Here is an 18884-nt window from a genome sequence, read left to right on the forward strand (position 1 = left end):
GAAAACCTAATGAAGAAAATAGTTTGGAATTTCATCAGAAGTCAGCTTCACTACTCCACAGGAGTTTGTAGTCCGCTCTACTTGCTTTTTAAAAATCACCAGTAATTATGCTGATTATTAACAAAAGGTCAAGAGTTACATCAATACATACATATGCATGATTGGTTCTAAAACCTAGATAAAGTATGATAATATCCAGATATGGACGCAAGCACTTCAAGCCTATCTCTAAGTGATTATTTAGGAGACAGAGATCAGAGGTCAGACGTAAAAGACTCTCCAGAGACCTATTCCTGATCGGGATGGCGGCAACTGACTAAATTCTTCAGGACAGTCTTCTCACACACACAGACACACACACACACACACGAGCACACTTATCTGTACTTCTATGTTACCTAGCTCTGGGGAAACTCTATTCTCAGTAGGGTTTGTTACACACACAATATGCAGTCCTCATTTTAAAGAACCTCTCATTTTAATAAAGCAGCATTCTTTAATATTATGCAGATACATCAACATCTCAGCTGTCTTGATCACTCCCTGTTCTCGTAGATGGGAGGTCAACCTGACCTCCTTTTATGGTCTGGTTACTAGGAAAGCACAGTTCAGCACGTAAAGGAAAACAAATCTCAGCATGTAAAGGAATAATGTTGCGCATTCCATTCTTGCTACAGTGAAGACTACACACATTCTACCTATATTTATTAATATAGATGGCAACTACTAAGTTTATTTAATCATCAATCTAGGAGCTTAAATATTTATTAATAACTTGATTTTATTATGAAGGCCATGGTAGACCGACATCCATTCCTTCATAAAAATTTCTCTAGATTATGGTTAATCGTTTTACATGAAATTTACATTAGTTGACCATTTGCCTAAATTAGTAAAGACATAGCCCAACTAAACCTGGGAGAAAGCCGGGGGGCTGCTACACAGGAACAGAAAGACAAGAAAATTAAGAACAACTATAAACTATAAAAACATCACTTACAAAGAAAGAGTGCTGACACATAAATACCTAGAAGACTGTATAATATTTATGACATAGTTATTGAATAACAATATGTTCTAAATAACAAAGGTTGTAAAATTTTCCAAGGTAAGGCAAACTGAGCATACCCAGGTATGGCCAGATTCATGTTTTCCTCACATACAGAAAATTACTGATGTCAAATTAAACTGAATCTAGTTTATTCAAGCGTTTGTTTTTACATACAACAAAGTTCCTCATTTGACAGTCATAAGATACATCTTCTCAAATTACATGATTTTCTTCTGACAATTTTGTAGTTCAAGTACATTTTACTATTCAGTCTACCTCACTGATTCTTATCCTAATGTCCTGCTTTAGATTGAACTCATCCTCTGTAATTCCCACAGTCACTACAAACCTGGAATTTTCTAATTGTAATGCGTAGCCCAGAAAAAACTATTAAAAAACTAAATTAATAAAACAAGTAATGAAAGTCATTCCTTCCTATAGTGAATATACATTTTTATAGTTATGCACTGCCTAAAAAACATTTCATTGGCTAGAAACTGCTCTCTGTGGAGTATTTATAATATTAAAACATCAGTCTTGAAGTACAGTAGGTCATGGTACTCAGTATGGAACAGAACATGATCTTCCTCAAAGGCTCAAACGTTCATTCTCATGATGTTTTTTCGACTTACTGGTGACATCTGTGCACACATATGGCCTGAAAAGTTCATAGAAATGTTGGTCAAACAGCATAAGGGCTTTCTGAACGTTCTGTAACATGGAAGCTTCTAACATACTTGATAAAATCATAAATATCCCAATATATATAATGAAAAATCAGTTTTCAGCTCTATCACAACAACCGGTTCTTTGTCAAGGTGTGATCTGGCAACAATGACGCACTGGTCAGTCGCCGGACAGATGCTGATCTTCCAGCCCATGCGATGTCGATTCTTCGTTAAAATTCCTGCAGGTGCGCTCATGTCTCCTCATGTTTCCGCTCTGGCTGAAGGTCTTTGAGCACCAGTGGCAGCGGTAAGGCCGTTCTCCGGTGTGTGTGCGCATATGCATCCGAAGGTAGTCAAACTTTGAGAAGTTTCTGCCGCACCAGTGACAGATGAAGGACCTTTCATGCAATTTCTTGTGCAGCTGCAGCTTTGCCAAGTCCTTTAACTGCCTTCCACATTTGTTACACCTGTACGGCTCTTCATGAGCGTGATCTTTTGCGGATGCTCTCCTAGGCATGGTGTATCGTGAGCGAAGGCAGTCCTTCTTCTGCGCTCTCTTTAACAGGGTGGAAGCATCACTGGCTGCTCTCGTCTGGTGAGCGGGTTCTGAGTCTTGACGTGGACCGGCGTGGGCAGGGGTTGTAGTAACTGAAGACGTTATTGTGATGATGGTGTCCTCGGGCTCAGTCTTGACCCTCTGTGTTGCCACAGTGGCTGCGTTCCTGTACAATGTCTCATCCGTACTCGAGCTGTTAATCCGTTGTTCACCTACAGATGAGACATCTTTTTGATGCACTAGCTCTCTATCTTCTGCTTCCGTCTTACAGACTGAAATGACATCTAGTATGCGCGGCTTCAGTTCACTAGGTGAAGCCTGACTCTGGGCTTCGCCCTCTGTTTGCTGGTCTTCGGGGTCTTCAGATTCAGCTGAGGACCCATATCCACACGCTGGTAATTCTGTGGGTGAGGCTTCATCAGGAGGGACATAGTGTACTCCTGTATGATGAAATCATGAAAACTCATGATTTTACTCAATTATTTTCATTATTAGTATCAGTAATTTTATTCATCAAATGCAAATGTAAATATGACAGTTTTAAAGGGGCCATATGATCCTTTTTTTTTAAGATCATTATTTTGTGTATTTGGTGTACCAGAATATGTTGACGTGCTTTAATAAAAAAAAATAATAAATACTTTACTTTACTCTAATACTTTACATTATTGTAGGTCCTCTATGCCCCACTTCTAAACGCGTAGTTTTCTACAAAGTCCCTCCTTCAGACAAGCGCAGTCTGCTCTGATTGGCCAACTGACCCAGTGCATTGTGATTGGCCGATCACTGCAAGCACTCTTCGGAAATGGAACACCCTTTTCCATAATCGCAAGCTTCTTTCAGAATAAATGTAAACAGTTATTTGTCATAGGAAAGCCAGAATGACCTCCTCTCCTAGGTCCACGAAACGGACATCTATAAAATGCGTTGCTGTTCTATTGTAAGTAATCTTAAAAATTCCTAAATGCATATACTTTCAAAAGGCCAAATAAAGTGCTTTCTCCTAGATACACACAGCATCTCCCTGACATGATTCCTACAACACTAACTGTGTTACTGAAACCACGCCATCTTTCTTTGTGTGAACATTTGGGTGGCATACAAATATTTCCACATGGTGATGTAAACATGTGGGGGCGTGTTTGAATGAGCTGTTTTAGGGGGGGTGGCAGTCTTAACTTTGATAAAGAATATCTCTTTGGATTTGAGACTTCAGTCTTTTCTACTTTACAAATCTTCTTTATGCACCATGAGCTTGTAACACTCTAAAGAGAAAGGAAAATTATAAATAGCATCATATCCTTTAAAGACCTTTTTATCCATTTGTCAAAGTGTTTGTATAATGGCTGAATCTGTATCTCCTTGAAACCTGTTTGGTGTCACAGACTTAAGTGCGCTACTGAGGAATTACATTTCACATTACCTGCATTACTCACAGCAGCCATTAAAGCAAGGCTTTGCTTGTTTAATGAAGATAACGATCATTTCTGTAATCATATTTTCATTATTTACATGAACAAAACAAATAGACCATTTAACCATTCAGGAGAAAACTTTTCTCCGTTGGTCCCAAATTTGATGAACATATATCCATTCATTTCAACTAAGGTTCTAAAGGATTTCAAAAGTTCTAAATCTTTACTTGCATTCAAATAGATATTACGTAACTTCATAAAATCCAAACAAACATAAAAGCTCGGAGTAAAATGGACCAATTAACGATTGTGGCGGACTGGTCAAGCTTTCATAAGACCAATCATATATTTCCTTCTCTCGTGGCCCTGCAAATGTAGCCACTGTCCTCTCCATCCATCAGAGTGTAAAAGTGTTATTATCATTTTACAATTAATCGAATATGCATTCAACGAGGTATGTTAAAATTATGATATTGTAATAGCTGGATACGACAGGACATGACCACTGATGTGAGACCGAAACTTAGTGGACAAAATGCCATCTACGCTTCTGTGACATTCATTTCTACTATTCAATTGGAGTTTACAGGAAATCTAGTCAACCTTCAACTGACTTGAGTACACCAAACAGAGTCTGTGTGTGTGTTTAAGTGCGAGTTTACCGTTCAAATGTGCCTGATTCCTGCTCAGGGCATCCCTGAGCTGTTGTTTCAGCCTCGCGTTTTCTGACCGTGTTTGGGCTGCTTCCTTCTGATAGTCCTTCACCGTCGCTTCCACCTCCACCCAAATATCACGAATGACAATTGACATTCGCTTCATCAGGTTAGAATGTATCCTATCTAGTCTCGACATTTTCACGAAGTATAAAACGAAAACAAATCCGACGAAACGCGAATAAAAGCAACTCTCCACACTTGCTTCTTCTCGTCTTGGTTTAAAGGCTGTTCGCAGACTCTAGATGGGTATCACTGCCACCTACTGCACTGTATGAACATGTACATCACATTTACAAACTAGGCTTATGGCTAATCGATTATTATTATTATTACATTATTTTTATTATTTACTGAAGATCTACGAGTGAAGATTATTAATGTAATTATTCACAGTATTGTTTTGATGTATTTGTAGGTTCAGTGGCTGGGAGTAAAGTTAGATTTGAAGCCAGTATCTTTAATGCTTATCTCAAAGAGTTTGTTTTCGAATCCATATTTAGCCGAGCTGTACATTCTCGAAGTTACCAAATTACCTTATTATTGTTATTATTATTATTATTATTATGCACGCCTTTGCGCCTATTTGCACTTTTTTTCATTTATTAAAACGAGACAACAGTGTCTAGTCTAATAAGTGACTATATTCGAAGAAATTAGTTTAGTAGCTTTTCACGTCGTAGGCCACTCTGTAGACTATAATAACTCTAAAAGTCTATTTCAGAACCTGAATAATAACATTCATTAACAGTATCCCCTTAAATATTACATCTTAAATGTTTGTACTTATGTAGATAGGCTACTGCTCACTGTTGACAAGGTGCAAACACATTTTGATTTGGTAATGTTTTAAAGACGACCATATGAAGGCGCTGTTGTGTTTGGAGGCGAACAATGCAGTCCTATTCAATCTTACGAAACTGCTCTTAACTGAATATTTAATTTTTGGTGTGAATGTTTCAAGATTGCAACACTTAGTTATGAATTTGGATACAATTATGCCTGAGCAGTTTACCCTCTTAACTTTTATGCGGATGGCATATTCCTTACTTAGTTAAACCTTTAATAAACACAGGAGTTTAAGTCCTATTACAGACAGGAAACCTTCATCTGTCTCAGTGGAACTGAGCTTTCCATCTATTAAATGACTTAGCTTTTAATCATAAGATGGATGATTGTACTGCAGGGAATCACATCTTTCCATCTCCGGTATTAATTAAGTTCTGAGCACAGTTACCCTTTTCTAGAACATGTCTACTGCTGTAAGCCAGTGAAATAGTTATAAAGTCTGACAGACAGTCTTTGTCCCTTTTTGTATTATTTCATACTCAAGTATAATGGAATGACATGCAGTATCAGAAATAGAAGTGGCAAATAATGCAAATATGTAAAAAATAAAATAAAATAAAAAAAATTTAAAAAAAAGAAAGAAAAAAAAGGAAAGTTATATAAAAGTGTATATATATAAAATATTAGGGCTTGCATAGACTAGTCGAGTAGTCGAGTGATCGACTACTTCAACCACTAGTCGGCGCTGTCGGAAACAATCGACTAGTCGAGCATGCATTAACCATAATGCGTACAAAGAGTTTGCAAGTACGACATGAATTTTAGGATTACAAAATTGCGTGTAGCTGTTACTTTCTATGACCTTATCTGTGTTGCACATAAAATTAAAATATGTTATGTAGCCTAATAATATAGGGATGTGTCTGAAGCCTTATTCGGAATGGCACGGATAATGGCTTCAAAAATGAATAACAGACAAATAAATTCAGAATAATTCTGCCTGAATACTGTGATAATGTGAGGCTGAAGCTGGCACAGTCCGGAGTTTAGATAACAGGTGAGCCAGGGAATCAGCGCAACAACAGACCTCTAGAGTCACGAGTGTAAAGTGAATGAACGGAAACTTTATGAATGAAAAGAGCGCAAATCAAACACAGCATTGCTGTTGTCTCTCCGTGCATCTCTCAGAAATCAGAGCTGTGCAAGTGCAAGAGTAATATCACCTATAATAATACATAATACACGTTCCATTATTTGAATATGTTTAAAAGGCAATGATTTAAAGCTTAAGCTACGATATGAAACGAATGAATGGATTAAGCGCAACGCGCTCACCAATCGAACAGCAGCATTGCGCGTCAGTCTCTCAAAAACCAAACCAGTTCTAGCAGGCTAATAATCAGCTTCGATACGGATACATTTTCTACTTGTCCTACGTGTTTGCATCTTTACCTTTTGCTGGTTTGCACGGCACACGCACATTTGTTTAGTGAAGTTGAAATGAACACTAAACGTTTGTCATGACATCTCTCTGCTTGCATGATAAATGTTATTTTAGAAATGAATAATTATTTTAGTTTAACACGACATACTTGTTCAGTGATAACTATGAAAAAAGAGATAGTCATAACGGTTTTATCAACGCTGGATCCAAATGCAGATACGAAAAATGTTGTGATTGTTATAGATACAAATACAGATACAAATATTGTCTGTTACATGAAAATTTAAATATGTAATGTCATAATTATAAAGTAAATCAGGGTTGACAACTCTCACGCATCTGAACCAGATCCGTGGGAGTTGGCAACCCTGCCAAAATCACAAAATTTCATTTTACAGAAACACATCTGACCATGACAAAAGGGTCTTGGTTCATCACCTGAGAGGTTGTTAGCATGCAACATCATAGATAGAATGCTTTTAAAGACCTGTCCACTGTAATGAACATGCATCAGAAGGTTTAATGTGAGCTGGATGTCTGTGTATTACTCCCACCCTTCCAGTTCTCAACTGCTATTACCATCACGGTCAAACAAGGACCTAAAGCCAGCCAAGCAGACAAAGATACAACCTTTCCCACTCAGATCCGATTTAACAATCACCTTACTTGATTAGATTGTGTAATTAAATCCACCAAGGTGAAGAGTGCACTCCGTCTTGTCGTCTCCACCACTTCTTGTCTGTTTTCTTAGTGACATTTAACCTTTACCGGTCTCTCTCAGTCTGTTCAGTGTATATATATAAGAACATATTTGGAAGTTATGAATTGTGCATTGGCTAAATTCAGATGAAGTGTTAATTTAATCCTCATTAAGCTTATTCATTAGCAGCAGGGATCCATTTAGCAAATCTAGTGTCTCGTGTAAGCAAAAGGTTGGTGTCAGGAAACATTTTCAAGGTTGTTGAAAGAAATCTCTTATGCTCACCACTAATTTGAGCAAATATGCAACTGTATGCTGTATTTTTATGTGAAAATAAACAAGCTGAAAACACATAACTGAAAAACGTTTAGTGCTTTTCTATAGTATTAAGCCTCAAATGTCAACTATACATCGGATTGGATTCTTCTTTAAGTTATAAAAAAGTAAAAATATGAATATAATGTTATGCTTAAACTAAAATTTAAATAATGGGATAAACCATTAAGATAACATGTAGAAGGAAAAAATCTCAAGTAGGCGTATAACATAAGTGGACTTTGAAAGATTAATTGTTGCTTTGAATGATTGTGTAATTGTACCATCCATAACTGTAACAACGATTAGTAATTCAATCAATTGTGCAGCCCTGGTTTCAGCTGTATTTATTGCAGTCAGAAATCTTTCTGTCGTGTCCGACTTCAGAGCCCCCCCTTCCTTCTGTCTGGCAGCATCATCATTCACTTTTCAACATATTACTTGATTTTGCTCACTAAACAAAACATTCTTATATAATCATATGCCAAGCGGGCTAAAACAACATGTCCTTATACATTTGTAGTTTCTGTGCCATTTCTTTTCTCTCCTTTCGATCGTTCTCTCCTCTTCCTGTCTGTTGCACAAAAATATCCCATTTTCACTGTCTCCATTTCAAAGCATCAACTGTAAACCAGTCTGCCTCTGCAGCAGCCATTAACCTGACCCGCTCACACTTTCTCTCACCATCTCCACTCCCCCAGAGTCTTTTAATAATGCATGCTGCTATAAAATTCAAATGAGATCGATTTTTTTTTTAACACACCAGTGAAATCTGAGCGCACACTCTCATTTTCCCGATCCTGCTGCACCCCGGTCCCTCACTGTCCTCCTCGCCTACCAACCGTTGCCCTGGAAACTGTAACGTCCTGGAGACATGTGCGGTATTGAGGGAGCGAGGAAACAGCAGAGAGGGAAAGAGTGTCTCCTGTGAGGAGCGAATAAACACTATATAATGGCTTTTCCCACTTGAATTAGCTAACCCTGGGTCATTCTGAACCCTGAATGACAAGGAAATCCTGGGTTATCTTGCCACAAGGTTAACAATGAATTATTCATACACTGTTATTTCACACTGTAAAATCTAAAACCTGGGTTATCATTGTATATTTGCTGTGTCAGTGTCATTGACTGGAATCAAATACATTATACCCTGTTTTACATTAAAAATAGCAAAACTTGAGTAAAAGGTTGAGTAGTTTGAACTGGATATTACTGTTGGTTGTTTAACATTTCTATAGTAAAACAGCTGTCAGATATTACATTTAGCTACTTTCATCACAAGTTTCACACCTTGGATTCTAGTTCTGTGACCAATAAACCTTGCCTACTTTAATTTGATTGGGCATTTCAGTCACTTTGACACTGGCAAGCGCTCATAGACAGATGAGGCACACACCAGCCAAAAAATGTAACTTGTAAACTTAAAATAGACCTTTATGCATAATTACGTGTGCTGCAGAACAGTGGAAGGATTTACAATGTTGGGAGAGACAGTTTTTTTAATTTTTATTTTTAATTTTTATTTTAGCCATTTCTTGCTCCTCTCGATGCCTATGGTGGTTAGGGCCCTGGTCGTGAAATTCTCAGCATTATTTCACTCTAAGTTGACAACACAATGTGGGTTAACATCACAAAAGCAGTGCTAAGCCTGCTCTGGAGCAGGGTTCCACAACCCCAGTTAAAAAGCAGTGCTTACCCCGCTTCTAAATTACAAGTGTGACCTTTACCCAGGTTAAAAGTGGGATTAGAAAGACAATAACACAGGGTTAAAAATGTGAAAAGCCCTTAACTGAGGCCTAAAGGCTGGTACACAGAGCCTCAAATGTGTTTATAATGACAGAGAAGGAACACACGGTAGTGGCATAATTAATGAGAGACAGTTTATTCACTGGACTCAAGGATGCATAATCAGTGTCGGTACAGAGCAGAAGGAGGATCAATACCTCAAGATCTATCACATATTGTTCCATAGCAATTCATTAAGGCATGCACAGGCAGATCTGCATGGAATCAGGATTATATTAGCAACAAGAGTTATCATAATGCCTCTCAAATCATTTCATGTCACAGAGTCAAGTCTTGACTAGCACAGGTGCTTTCACCAAAATATAGTTGAATTTGCAAGGGAATGTTTAATAAACACAAAAACATTATTATTTTCCTTCACATCAATACATAGATACGTTGAACAGCAGGTAGAACTTGTGACCCACAGAATTGACTCGACTGGCGTCTTTGAAACATTTCTTGATAGAATTGCTCTGTGCAGCAAAGGCGAGCTGTATTCGTGCTTGGAAGGTCAACATTTCAGCAAAGCACAAACGGCATACAAAACAAACGGCCGCAGACTAAATATACGCTAAGACAGCCGATTTCAAATTACATACCAATAAAAATACTCAAGAGTGAGAAAATGTGTGAAAGCACTGCAGTGTTAACAGTCAAGATTTGCATTACGAACACGATTCATGTCCATCGAAGAGATTCAGATTAGCAGACATGAATGGAAGCGGTACAAATATGTACAGGCCACAAATATAAATACATATGTATATACAAGCATGAATTTGTTGGCAGGTTAAATATAAATATAGCCAAGCAGAACAATTCAGGAGAAAAAAAGTCAAGCTGGCATTCACTGACTGCACATGGTTGGATTTAATGTGCATGCTACGCTCATTTATATTTGAGTGGTGGGGATGTAGAGCAGTCGCAAACTGAAATGTATCAAAAAGACGATTGTAGCCCCATCCGTTCATGCAAGCCAAAGCCAAAGTAAGGCCCAAAAATGTGGGCCTTTCACCCTGTCATCAGCACCCAACCTGAGTCAGCATGCTTATCCACATTCATACTGTTTGTGGTACTGAATATGTTGCACTAGATACAGAACATTTACAAAGTGCTACACAGCAAAGGTTTTGCCTTGTAAAAAAATAAGAATACTCGATTTCAGAGAGATAACGAATGCCCCCATCGCCAACAAAAAGCTGTAAACATCAAAAAAACAATGAGTCATATTCTGCATGCAGGAGACCTGAAGCCATGGAAATGAGGGAATTGTAATTTTATCTATAAAAGAACTCTGCATGTAGGGATAAGATTACAATAAGATCCTGACCTGTTAAACTTAGTTTGGCATCAACATAAATCTGGATATTTGGCCATTTAATTGTGCATGCTACAGTAATTTCCTCTATTTTTACACATCAATTTATCAATTTATTTATTTGAGTGATATTTCTGTAGTTTTACATACATGTATCAGTTGATTGGAATAAAGTATATCGGTCAAGCAAATAAAACATTTTTTGTTGTTGTTGATATTGGATATATAATTGTGCTTGCTCATTTCCTTTTCTTTTTTATGTTTAATTATCAGTCTGTAGCATGTAAATCTATCCGTCTGGCAATATTGGATACTGTTTGGTTGATATTAAATTATATTTTTAGTGTTTTATTCTTTTTATAGACAAAATAGTATACATTTTTAATATCAGCTATTTGTCGGCGGTCAGAGATAACAAGAAAACAATAAATGACTTATCAGTATGGGACAGAATTTTAATACCAAGTGCATGCCATCTTAAAAATGCATCCACGCTCTCATTTCCTGTTTCAGTCACAAACATGCCCTCCAGAGCTGGAGTCTCAAATTTTGGCACAATCGGTGTGGCCTGACCTGGAAGGATTCAGGTATCATTCTGTTGAGCAACACAAATCATTCCACCAAACAAACAGTTTGTAGCAGTGTAAAATGATTTGCCATGGTCGAAACGTCCTAGCGCTCCAGTCTGATTCTACAGTAAACATTACGGTATGAAAACATGACTGTTTGTATCATCGATTTGCTTCATACTGCTAAAACACAATACTAAATGAATGGTCTGCTTTCTGTTTGCCTTGAAGGATCCGGCCGAGCATAGCTGTGAGGAAGAGGGGAGAGCATGTTGGTGAGCGTTACGATATTGGCTTCTCACACTCACACACACACGCAAGCAGCCAATCAGAGGCAGCTCTGATCCCTCTCCACACTACTGCATTCCCTAAATCTCTGGGGTATCTTTTCATCTGCCCCCCTCCTCTCCTCCCGTATCCTTCTCTCTCCATCCCTCCATCTGTGTGAAACAAAAGACTGCGGCTAGGTCTCGATCCCTCCCACTTTCTCCTCACCTCTCCCTCCTTCTCTATCTGTAGGATTCTTCTTGTTTATGTGTGATGAACTCATCTTAATATCTGTACATCGTGAGTGATAAAGAGAGGCTCCTGTACTGTTTTTTCCACATCATTTCAATCCTTTGAGACAAAATCATCATGTCTGATCCAAAACGAAGAGCCTATGTTTAAACGCTGGGTGCAGCTCATCTTTTCATCAGAGGAAAAAAGAAAGCCTAGATGAAAGTGTGTCTAGAGCAGCTCTTAAGGTAACTGGACTCATCTGTGGATGGATGCCAACTCGGAAGCCATCTGCTGTTTTATATAATCGATTACATTTTAATCTGAGCTTTCTTCATGGATTCATACTTTTGAACAGGGATGCTAAAATCAGCTTGTGCATTAAAAATACTTCTAATCTTTGTCGAGAACCAAATCCCCTCCAATTCCCTCTCATTCTTGTCCTCCCTCACATCCTCAAGGGGTGCATGAATAATGAAATGAGATCATATGTGTGGTCTCCTTGGTGACATCATCTCAAACCATGAGTTTTTTCCTGAAAAAATGAAACAAACAAACATTCACGCCTTGCCGCTTCGACTGTGATTCCAGGCATTCGGAGAGCTGAAGAGTCCATGTTGTTTTTATCGTTCTGGAGCGATAGAAGATAAATGTTACATTCAGCTTCAGAGTCAAAACAACTGAGAAAGCATTCAGGAGCATTCAGATGTAGAGAGATGAATGACACATGGAAGAAGAAAATGGTCTTCATGGATTGGTTGTTGGCTGTGAATTTTACGTGACGGCCATCAGGTCTTAAGGATTACTGAAAGAGAAGAAGAGGTGTTGAAAGAATGAAGCAAAGTGAATTTTAAACGAAACACCTACTTCAAAAATCATACACATATAAACATTTCAATGCAAAAAAATTCTTGCACAATTTCTTTGCACAAAAGCTTGCAACAGACACAAGAAGAGACACAGCAAAGCCAGCTTGTGATCTTTCTGTTCTTCAGCATTGTATATTCTTTCAAACCATTCAAATGTTTAGGGCCAGTAGGATTTTTTCATAGTAAATTAATGCTTTTATTCAGAAAGGATTAATTTCATTTATCAATTTATCATTTAGAAAGTTACAAAAAGATTTCTATTCCAAAAAAACATATTGTCTTGTTGAACTTTCTGTTCATTATAAAATCTTGAAAAGACAATATTATTTCCACAATAATATTAACTCAACTTTTTTTCCGTTACATTGATAATAATAAGAAATGTTTCTTGAGCAGCAAATCATATCAGAAGGATTTCTGAAGGATTAATGTTGCTGAAAATTCAGCTTGCCGTGTTAAAATATATTAAAATAGAAAACAATTATTTTAAATGGTAATAATATATTAATTTACTTCTGTTTTTCACTATATTTTTGATCAAATAAATGCAGCCTTGTATTAGAGTATAAGAGATTTCTTTCAGAAACATTAAAACCCAAACTTTTAAATGGTGCATTTAAAATGCATTTTAAATATTTCCTGAATTGACAACAAATTTGATGTAAATCTAACCTTTAAATAGAATATCAGATGTATGACAGGTTAACTGTGAAAATCACTACTTATACAAACTTTAAAACACCAAACTTAGATCCATTAGATACAGTTACAGGCCAGAGACCAGTCTCACCTGCAATCAGATCTAATTTAAAACTCGACATCGATCCAAATCACAGAGTCAGCTCTAAGCTTGCATTCAATTTCACATGCTCTGGCCTCATGGGAAAGATACTCACCACCCCAGTTGATGACGATAGTAATAACAATGATGACTATCCCACCCACCAATGACACGATGGACAGGATTTTTGCATTCTGGCCAAGACGACGTGCACCGTCCACATTGCCCTGCTGCAGACTGTTTCGAGACTGAGAGTAGAAAGAGAAGTTGTAATGAAAAGGAGAGAACAACTAATTCCATTACCACCAGAAGGAATTATGCCAAATACAGTTTCTCGCCTAGTAAGAAATGTTTTCAATTGAACCTCCAAAGGCAAAGAAGCTACTTTTGTGCACTGCGTAGCATAATTCTTGCATACACAAGTGAAATCCCAGTCCCTCCTTACTCGACAGAAACTGTATCCAACAATCCCACCCCATGAACACACAAGCACACACCATGACCGAGAAGGTCAAGCCCACGATGTTAATGGGCCAGACAGGGCAGAGGCAGGCCAGAATCGCCCATACGAGATAATCGTTGGGTTTGGAGCCGTCTCCGACATCAGTGGCTGCGCTGGGCTGTCTGGTGAGTGAGGGTCGAGGTGACCCCGCGTGACTCAATGACCCGGAGCGGCTGCTCAGCCTGGCTCGTCCGTTTGCGTGTGCAAGGTTGGGCTTGGCATGCAGCTGACGAGGAGGAGAAACAGCGATCGGAGATCTTACAATAGGACCAGGGCAAACACCATTACCTGTAGTGATGCGAAAGAGAGAAACACATGAGGCGATAGCTACATTTCAGAATGTCTATTTTCAAAAGCAGCAATACTTTTGTTTGTTTATAAACTAAAGGCGCTGATATCTCCTGCTCAGTTTTTACTGGCAGAGGGGAGCTGCATCTGACTCATCTACTTGAGAAAAGCAGACAAGAAAAGAGAGTGGGGGATGGGACAAAAGCTGAGGAGAAAACAGAGTGAAAGCAGAGCGAGGTTGTAAATCATTGTATTTCAGTCTGGTTCCTGCTCTAAGATTAACACTCAAAGAATTTGAGAAAAAAATGGCAAGAGATCGTTTTTCTCATAAGGACAGAAGAAGCAGCTTGTACATCACTGTTGGACGAAAAGGTGGTACTTAAAGACCCCATTAAAGGGCTGTTTTCTTTCCTTCCTTCATTCAAAAGATTTATTAAAAGGAAATAAATTATTTTGTTCAGTAAGGATGCACTGAATTATTATAAGTTTCCAGTGAGGAGATGAACAAAATGAACAAAAACTGGTTATGCTGCAGTTCTATAGAACTTTCTAATCATCAATTAAATTTTTTTAGGAAAAATGTATGGTTTCCACAAAGCATTAACTGTGTTAAACATTGATAATGATGCTGAAATCACAGAAATAAATTCGATTTTTCAGATATATTAAAACAGTTATTAATAGTTATTAACAGTTATTAAATTTTAGTAATATATCACAATATTAATGTTTTATTGTATTTTTGATCAAATAAATGCAGCACTGTTAGACTTAATGCTGGTCAGTGCAAGATAATTTCATGAATCTAATAAATTTGAATCTACTAAATGTTAATTTTGCAACCTTTTAGGTGTACACTTACATATAGATGACCTCAAAGCTGCAAAATGCATGACTACAATCAATTTGAAATAGTTATTTACTTGTTTCCATGTTCTCGTGGATGACTGTCAGGTGATCTCTGGGTGGGGCATCCTGAGAGGGGGCGGGGTCTCCGGGTGTTGTGGTGGGGGGTGGATCTTGTTGCTCGGTCTTGACTGGCTGTGAGGTGTTGGCGGTGAGGTGTGACTCTGTATCTGGTTGCTGACTGGTCTCTTGCTCTGATTGTTGCTGTTGCTGTTCTTCCTCCACTGCACCAGGAGCAGCAGTGTCCTCAGCGTTCACATCCATTCCCAAGATGTTTATGACAACTGATGTGTGGCAAAATTAATCGTATATGTCCGTATGAATTTAGGATTTCTGATTTGTTGAGAACTGCTGGGTAAAAATCAACAAAAATATTTAAGACATTATATATATTTTACAATGCCTATTAACATGCTCTTTTATTATGAAGTCAATAGTTTACACTATCATTCAGTACTGTGTGTAAAATATATATAATATTCATCATATTCAGATATGTATGTGTGTATATATATATATATATATCTATATATATATATATATCTATATATATATATATCTATATATATATATATATATAGATATATATATATATAGATATATATATAGATATATATATATATATATATATATATATATATATATATATATATATATATATATATATATATATATATATATTTGTTTTTTAAGAAAGTATTCCTTTTTTTGCAAAGATGGTCAAAATTGACACTAAAGAAGTTTCTAATTTATATAATTACAAAAGTTTTATTAAAAAAATTCTGTTCTTTTAAACTTTATATTCATCAAAGAATCCTAGCAAATGAATCATGGTTTCCACAACAATAACAAAAATAGTAATAATAATAAGTAGCACAAAAGCATAGTCCACAACAAATGTTACTTGAGAACCAAATCAGCATGATTTCTGAAGGATCATGTGACACTGAAGACTGGATTAATGATTATGAAAATTCAGCTTTGATCACGGGAACAAATTTCATTTTAACATAATTCAAAAAGGTAATAATATTTCATTTTTGCTGGTTTACTGTTTGTTTTTGTTTTTAGCAAATTACTGGAACTCATCTTACTAGCACTTATCTTCATTTTTACATTCAATAGAATTAAATAAAAATTGTCTGTTTTTAAACCAGCTTTCCAAAACACTAGCCCTGTCTACCTCTTGTTTGAAAAACAGATAGACATGGCCCAAACTGTGAGCAAACATTTTGGTATTTTAAACATATAGAGCAATGTTTTGATTGTGCTGGAGACAAAGTGTATACACTTTTTGTAAAAAAAAGGAAATACATATATATTTAAAAGGATGAATTGTTGTTGCTGAAAATTAAGCTGGAACAAAAGAAACCAACATAAAATCTACATTAGGTTGCTATTGTAAAAAAATTTGGAGATAATAATATGTAAACAAATTCACTATACTTTATCTGTTCTTTACTCCATAATTAACCAAGCTATGGTAAATCATTCTGTCAAGTGAACTGTAACCAGGATGGGCTGCTTTTTTTCAACATCTCAGTCTGCACCTGTCCACCTGCTTACATTTAATCTCCCTCAGAGCAGGAATCTAATAAAGATAAAGACCACAGCCTCATCCGCCTCGTCCTACAGATCTGAACGATGACAGATTGTTGTGGGAGAGCTGCAGCCATCAAAACCGGACTTCCCAAATCTACACATGTTGTATCTATGTGTGGTCCTTAAAACTAGCTCGGTCTCATCTAAGACCTCAGAAAAACACCTATTCAAATGCTAAATGAAACCAACAAAAGACCCTAATCATATTCATCATATTCAGATAGAAACAAAGTAATTACATAAAGTACACGTTGTACTTAAAAGTCCACATGAGCCTTAAATATAGCCTAAACACCAACGTCTGTGAGAAAACAAAGAACATCAAATGACACACCCATATCTGCAACTATAAAACATTTGATGATTTATGACAATAAATACTAACTGAACGCTGCAGCTGACTCATAAGCCATGTTGCTTTTAACATAATCCTCAAATCAATTGAATAATCAATCAATCTCACATCAATGACTTTTCCCTTTCACCTGTCTCACGCTTTGAAATTCAAAGAGGCAGCAGTCTGGAGATGAGCGCACAGCAGACACACAAAGGTCCTCTGCGCGCCTGCTAAACGGCTATATTATAATTCAGTGAGAATAATAATCAAAGACACCGAGAGCAGCGCATGCACACGTATTCATACAGAAAACAGCAGTAAGAAAAGTGACACACCCACAGCACCCGAGCCAGGACTGATGCACTGATGCGAGAACCGACATGATCGTAATAAACAGAAGCATGTATGCAGATCGAAAGTGAACTCACCTTAATCTAATGCAAAATGACTGCAAAAATCATTAGGATCTTTCTCATTTTGTATGTAAAGTATAGTACGAAAAGCAGCACATCGACGTTCAGAATTAAGATGAATTGCAGATGATTGCTTTGTTCTACTATATCCTAGTGTGTATCAATGTAAAAACGTGGAGTGATGTGTCGGCATATGATCCACTGCGTTTATGAGTCTGCTCTCCCTCACTGCGTGAACCTGTGCGCGTGCTCCACTCTGTGGCGTGCGCGTGTTTCTCTTTTTTGGTGGTTTACTCGTAGAGAGAAAGCTAAGTTTCTACAATACTTGGTAGTAGGTTATCAGTTAATGTACATATGGCAGAAATGTATGGGGAAAAAATCAATTACAGACGTAATCAAACCAACGATGATCTTTATTAAGAGCAATTATTATATGATGCAATCAAACTTATAGTAATATTTGTTAGTTCATCTGAGGTCCTCTTGAGTGGTTGGCATCATCTCTTCTCAGGTGTTCTGGATCCAGACTGGAGCTTGTGTAACAACCTACTGTTGATATGAATATTTTTTATTGGTATTTCCACATTATTAAATTAAACAATTGCAAATAGCAGCTAACTTAATTCACATGATATGTGTACTACCAGGCATCTTAGGTTTCCTCTTTTTGTGTAATTTAAATGTTAAATGTTTTTTTTTTATGTTAAATGTGTGCCCTTTTATTTTTTGAGTCACATATCAAACGTTTCAAAACGTTGCTAAATAAATATTTTATATAGCTAAATTTGTTGCTATTTGCTTTTGGAAGAAAAAGTTGCTAAGATAATATGAAAAGTTGCTAAATTTAGCACCACATTGCTAAATTGGCAACACCTCTGGATTAGATTGTTTGATTCAGTAAATCGAATCATTTGAGTCGGTTGAATGAAACGATTCATTCGCGTGATTCATTTCTTTCAGTGTTCCCTTTTGCTGGGATCCATCGTTACACCAGTGGGTACAACAGTATTTTGTGTGTTACGAGTGTCATTTAAAGTTAGTCCTTGTTGCACAGTAGTTGAAAAACCGGTCTTGATTTTTGTAGAGAAAATTATTATGATGTTTAAACAATGCTTTAATATTAGACCTTTTTTATATATAATTCTAAGGTTTATATATATAACGGATGTGTCTAGAGAACGACTTAAGTAGTGTTTAAGTGACTCCCTTGCAATGTCGCCATCTGCAGGCGTAACAACGTAGCTACAAAGAATAGTTTCAAAACGTCCATAAAGCTGTAATGTCTCACCCGGGTCTCACCACAGTTGAGTTGACAGACACGCCCACAAGGTCATCCATCACATGTGTTTAACCCGCTGAAGT

At 37.0% G+C, this 18884-nt stretch overlaps 2 protein-coding genes across 6 annotated transcripts; both read right to left on the reverse strand.

Moving 5' to 3' along the window:
* Positions 1–1178: 1178 nt before the first annotated feature.
* Positions 1179–4655, reverse strand: LOC113046888 (zinc finger protein 792). The gene is made up of 2 exons (XM_026207978.1): positions 4353–4655; positions 1179–2715 (listed from the first exon to the last, which is right to left on the reverse strand). The coding sequence occupies exons 1-2, from the start codon at positions 4540–4542 to the stop codon at positions 1898–1900; spliced, it is 1008 nt and encodes a 335-aa protein (XP_026063763.1). The 5' UTR covers positions 4543–4655; the 3' UTR covers positions 1179–1897.
* A 4854-nt stretch (positions 4656–9509) lies between these two features.
* Positions 9510–17760, reverse strand: LOC113046889 (tumor suppressor candidate 5 homolog). 5 transcript variants are annotated; one of them, XM_026207979.1, is made up of 5 exons: positions 17538–17760; positions 15188–15518; positions 13972–14264; positions 13590–13722; positions 9510–12629 (listed from the first exon to the last, which is right to left on the reverse strand). In XM_026207979.1, exons 2-5 carry the CDS (start codon positions 15432–15434, stop codon positions 12613–12615), a joined length of 690 nt encoding a protein of 229 aa, XP_026063764.1. In that variant the 5' UTR covers positions 15435–15518; positions 17538–17760; the 3' UTR covers positions 9510–12612. The 5 variants fall into 5 exon arrangements, with proteins under 5 accessions (XP_026063764.1, XP_026063765.1, XP_026063768.1 ...); XM_026207980.1 differs by having other exon boundaries at positions 15188–15521; XM_026207983.1 differs by lacking the exon at positions 17538–17760 and adding an exon at positions 17445–17481.
* Positions 17761–18884: the final 1124 nt, after the last annotated feature.

The sequence above is a fragment of the Carassius auratus genome, chromosome 28, assembly GCF_003368295.1.
Source record: "Carassius auratus strain Wakin chromosome 28, ASM336829v1, whole genome shotgun sequence".
NCBI lineage: Eukaryota > Metazoa > Chordata > Actinopteri > Cypriniformes > Cyprinidae > Carassius > Carassius auratus.

What these genes read in the sequence shown, in the direction of transcription:
- LOC113046888 (XM_026207978.1), bottom strand. Translation starts at nt 4,542, where the DNA reads ATGTCGAGACTAGATAGGATACATTCTAACCTGATGAAGCGAATGTCA. An exon ending in GAATCAGGCACATTTGAACG is followed by an intron (nt 2,716 to 4,352) that starts GTAAACTCGCAC and finishes TTCATCATACAG; the next exon opens with GAGTACACTATGTCCCTCCT.
- LOC113046889 (XM_026207979.1), bottom strand. Translation starts at nt 15,434, where the DNA reads ATGGATGTGAACGCTGAGGACACTGCTGCTCCTGGTGCAGTGGAGGAA. An exon ending in CCACGAGAACATGGAAACAA is followed by an intron (nt 14,265 to 15,187) that starts GTAAATAACTAT and finishes GCATCACTACAG; the next exon opens with GTAATGGTGTTTGCCCTGGT. An exon ending in GCTTGACCTTCTCGGTCATG is followed by an intron (nt 13,723 to 13,971) that starts GTGTGTGCTTGT and finishes TTCTACTCTCAG; the next exon opens with TCTCGAAACAGTCTGCAGCA.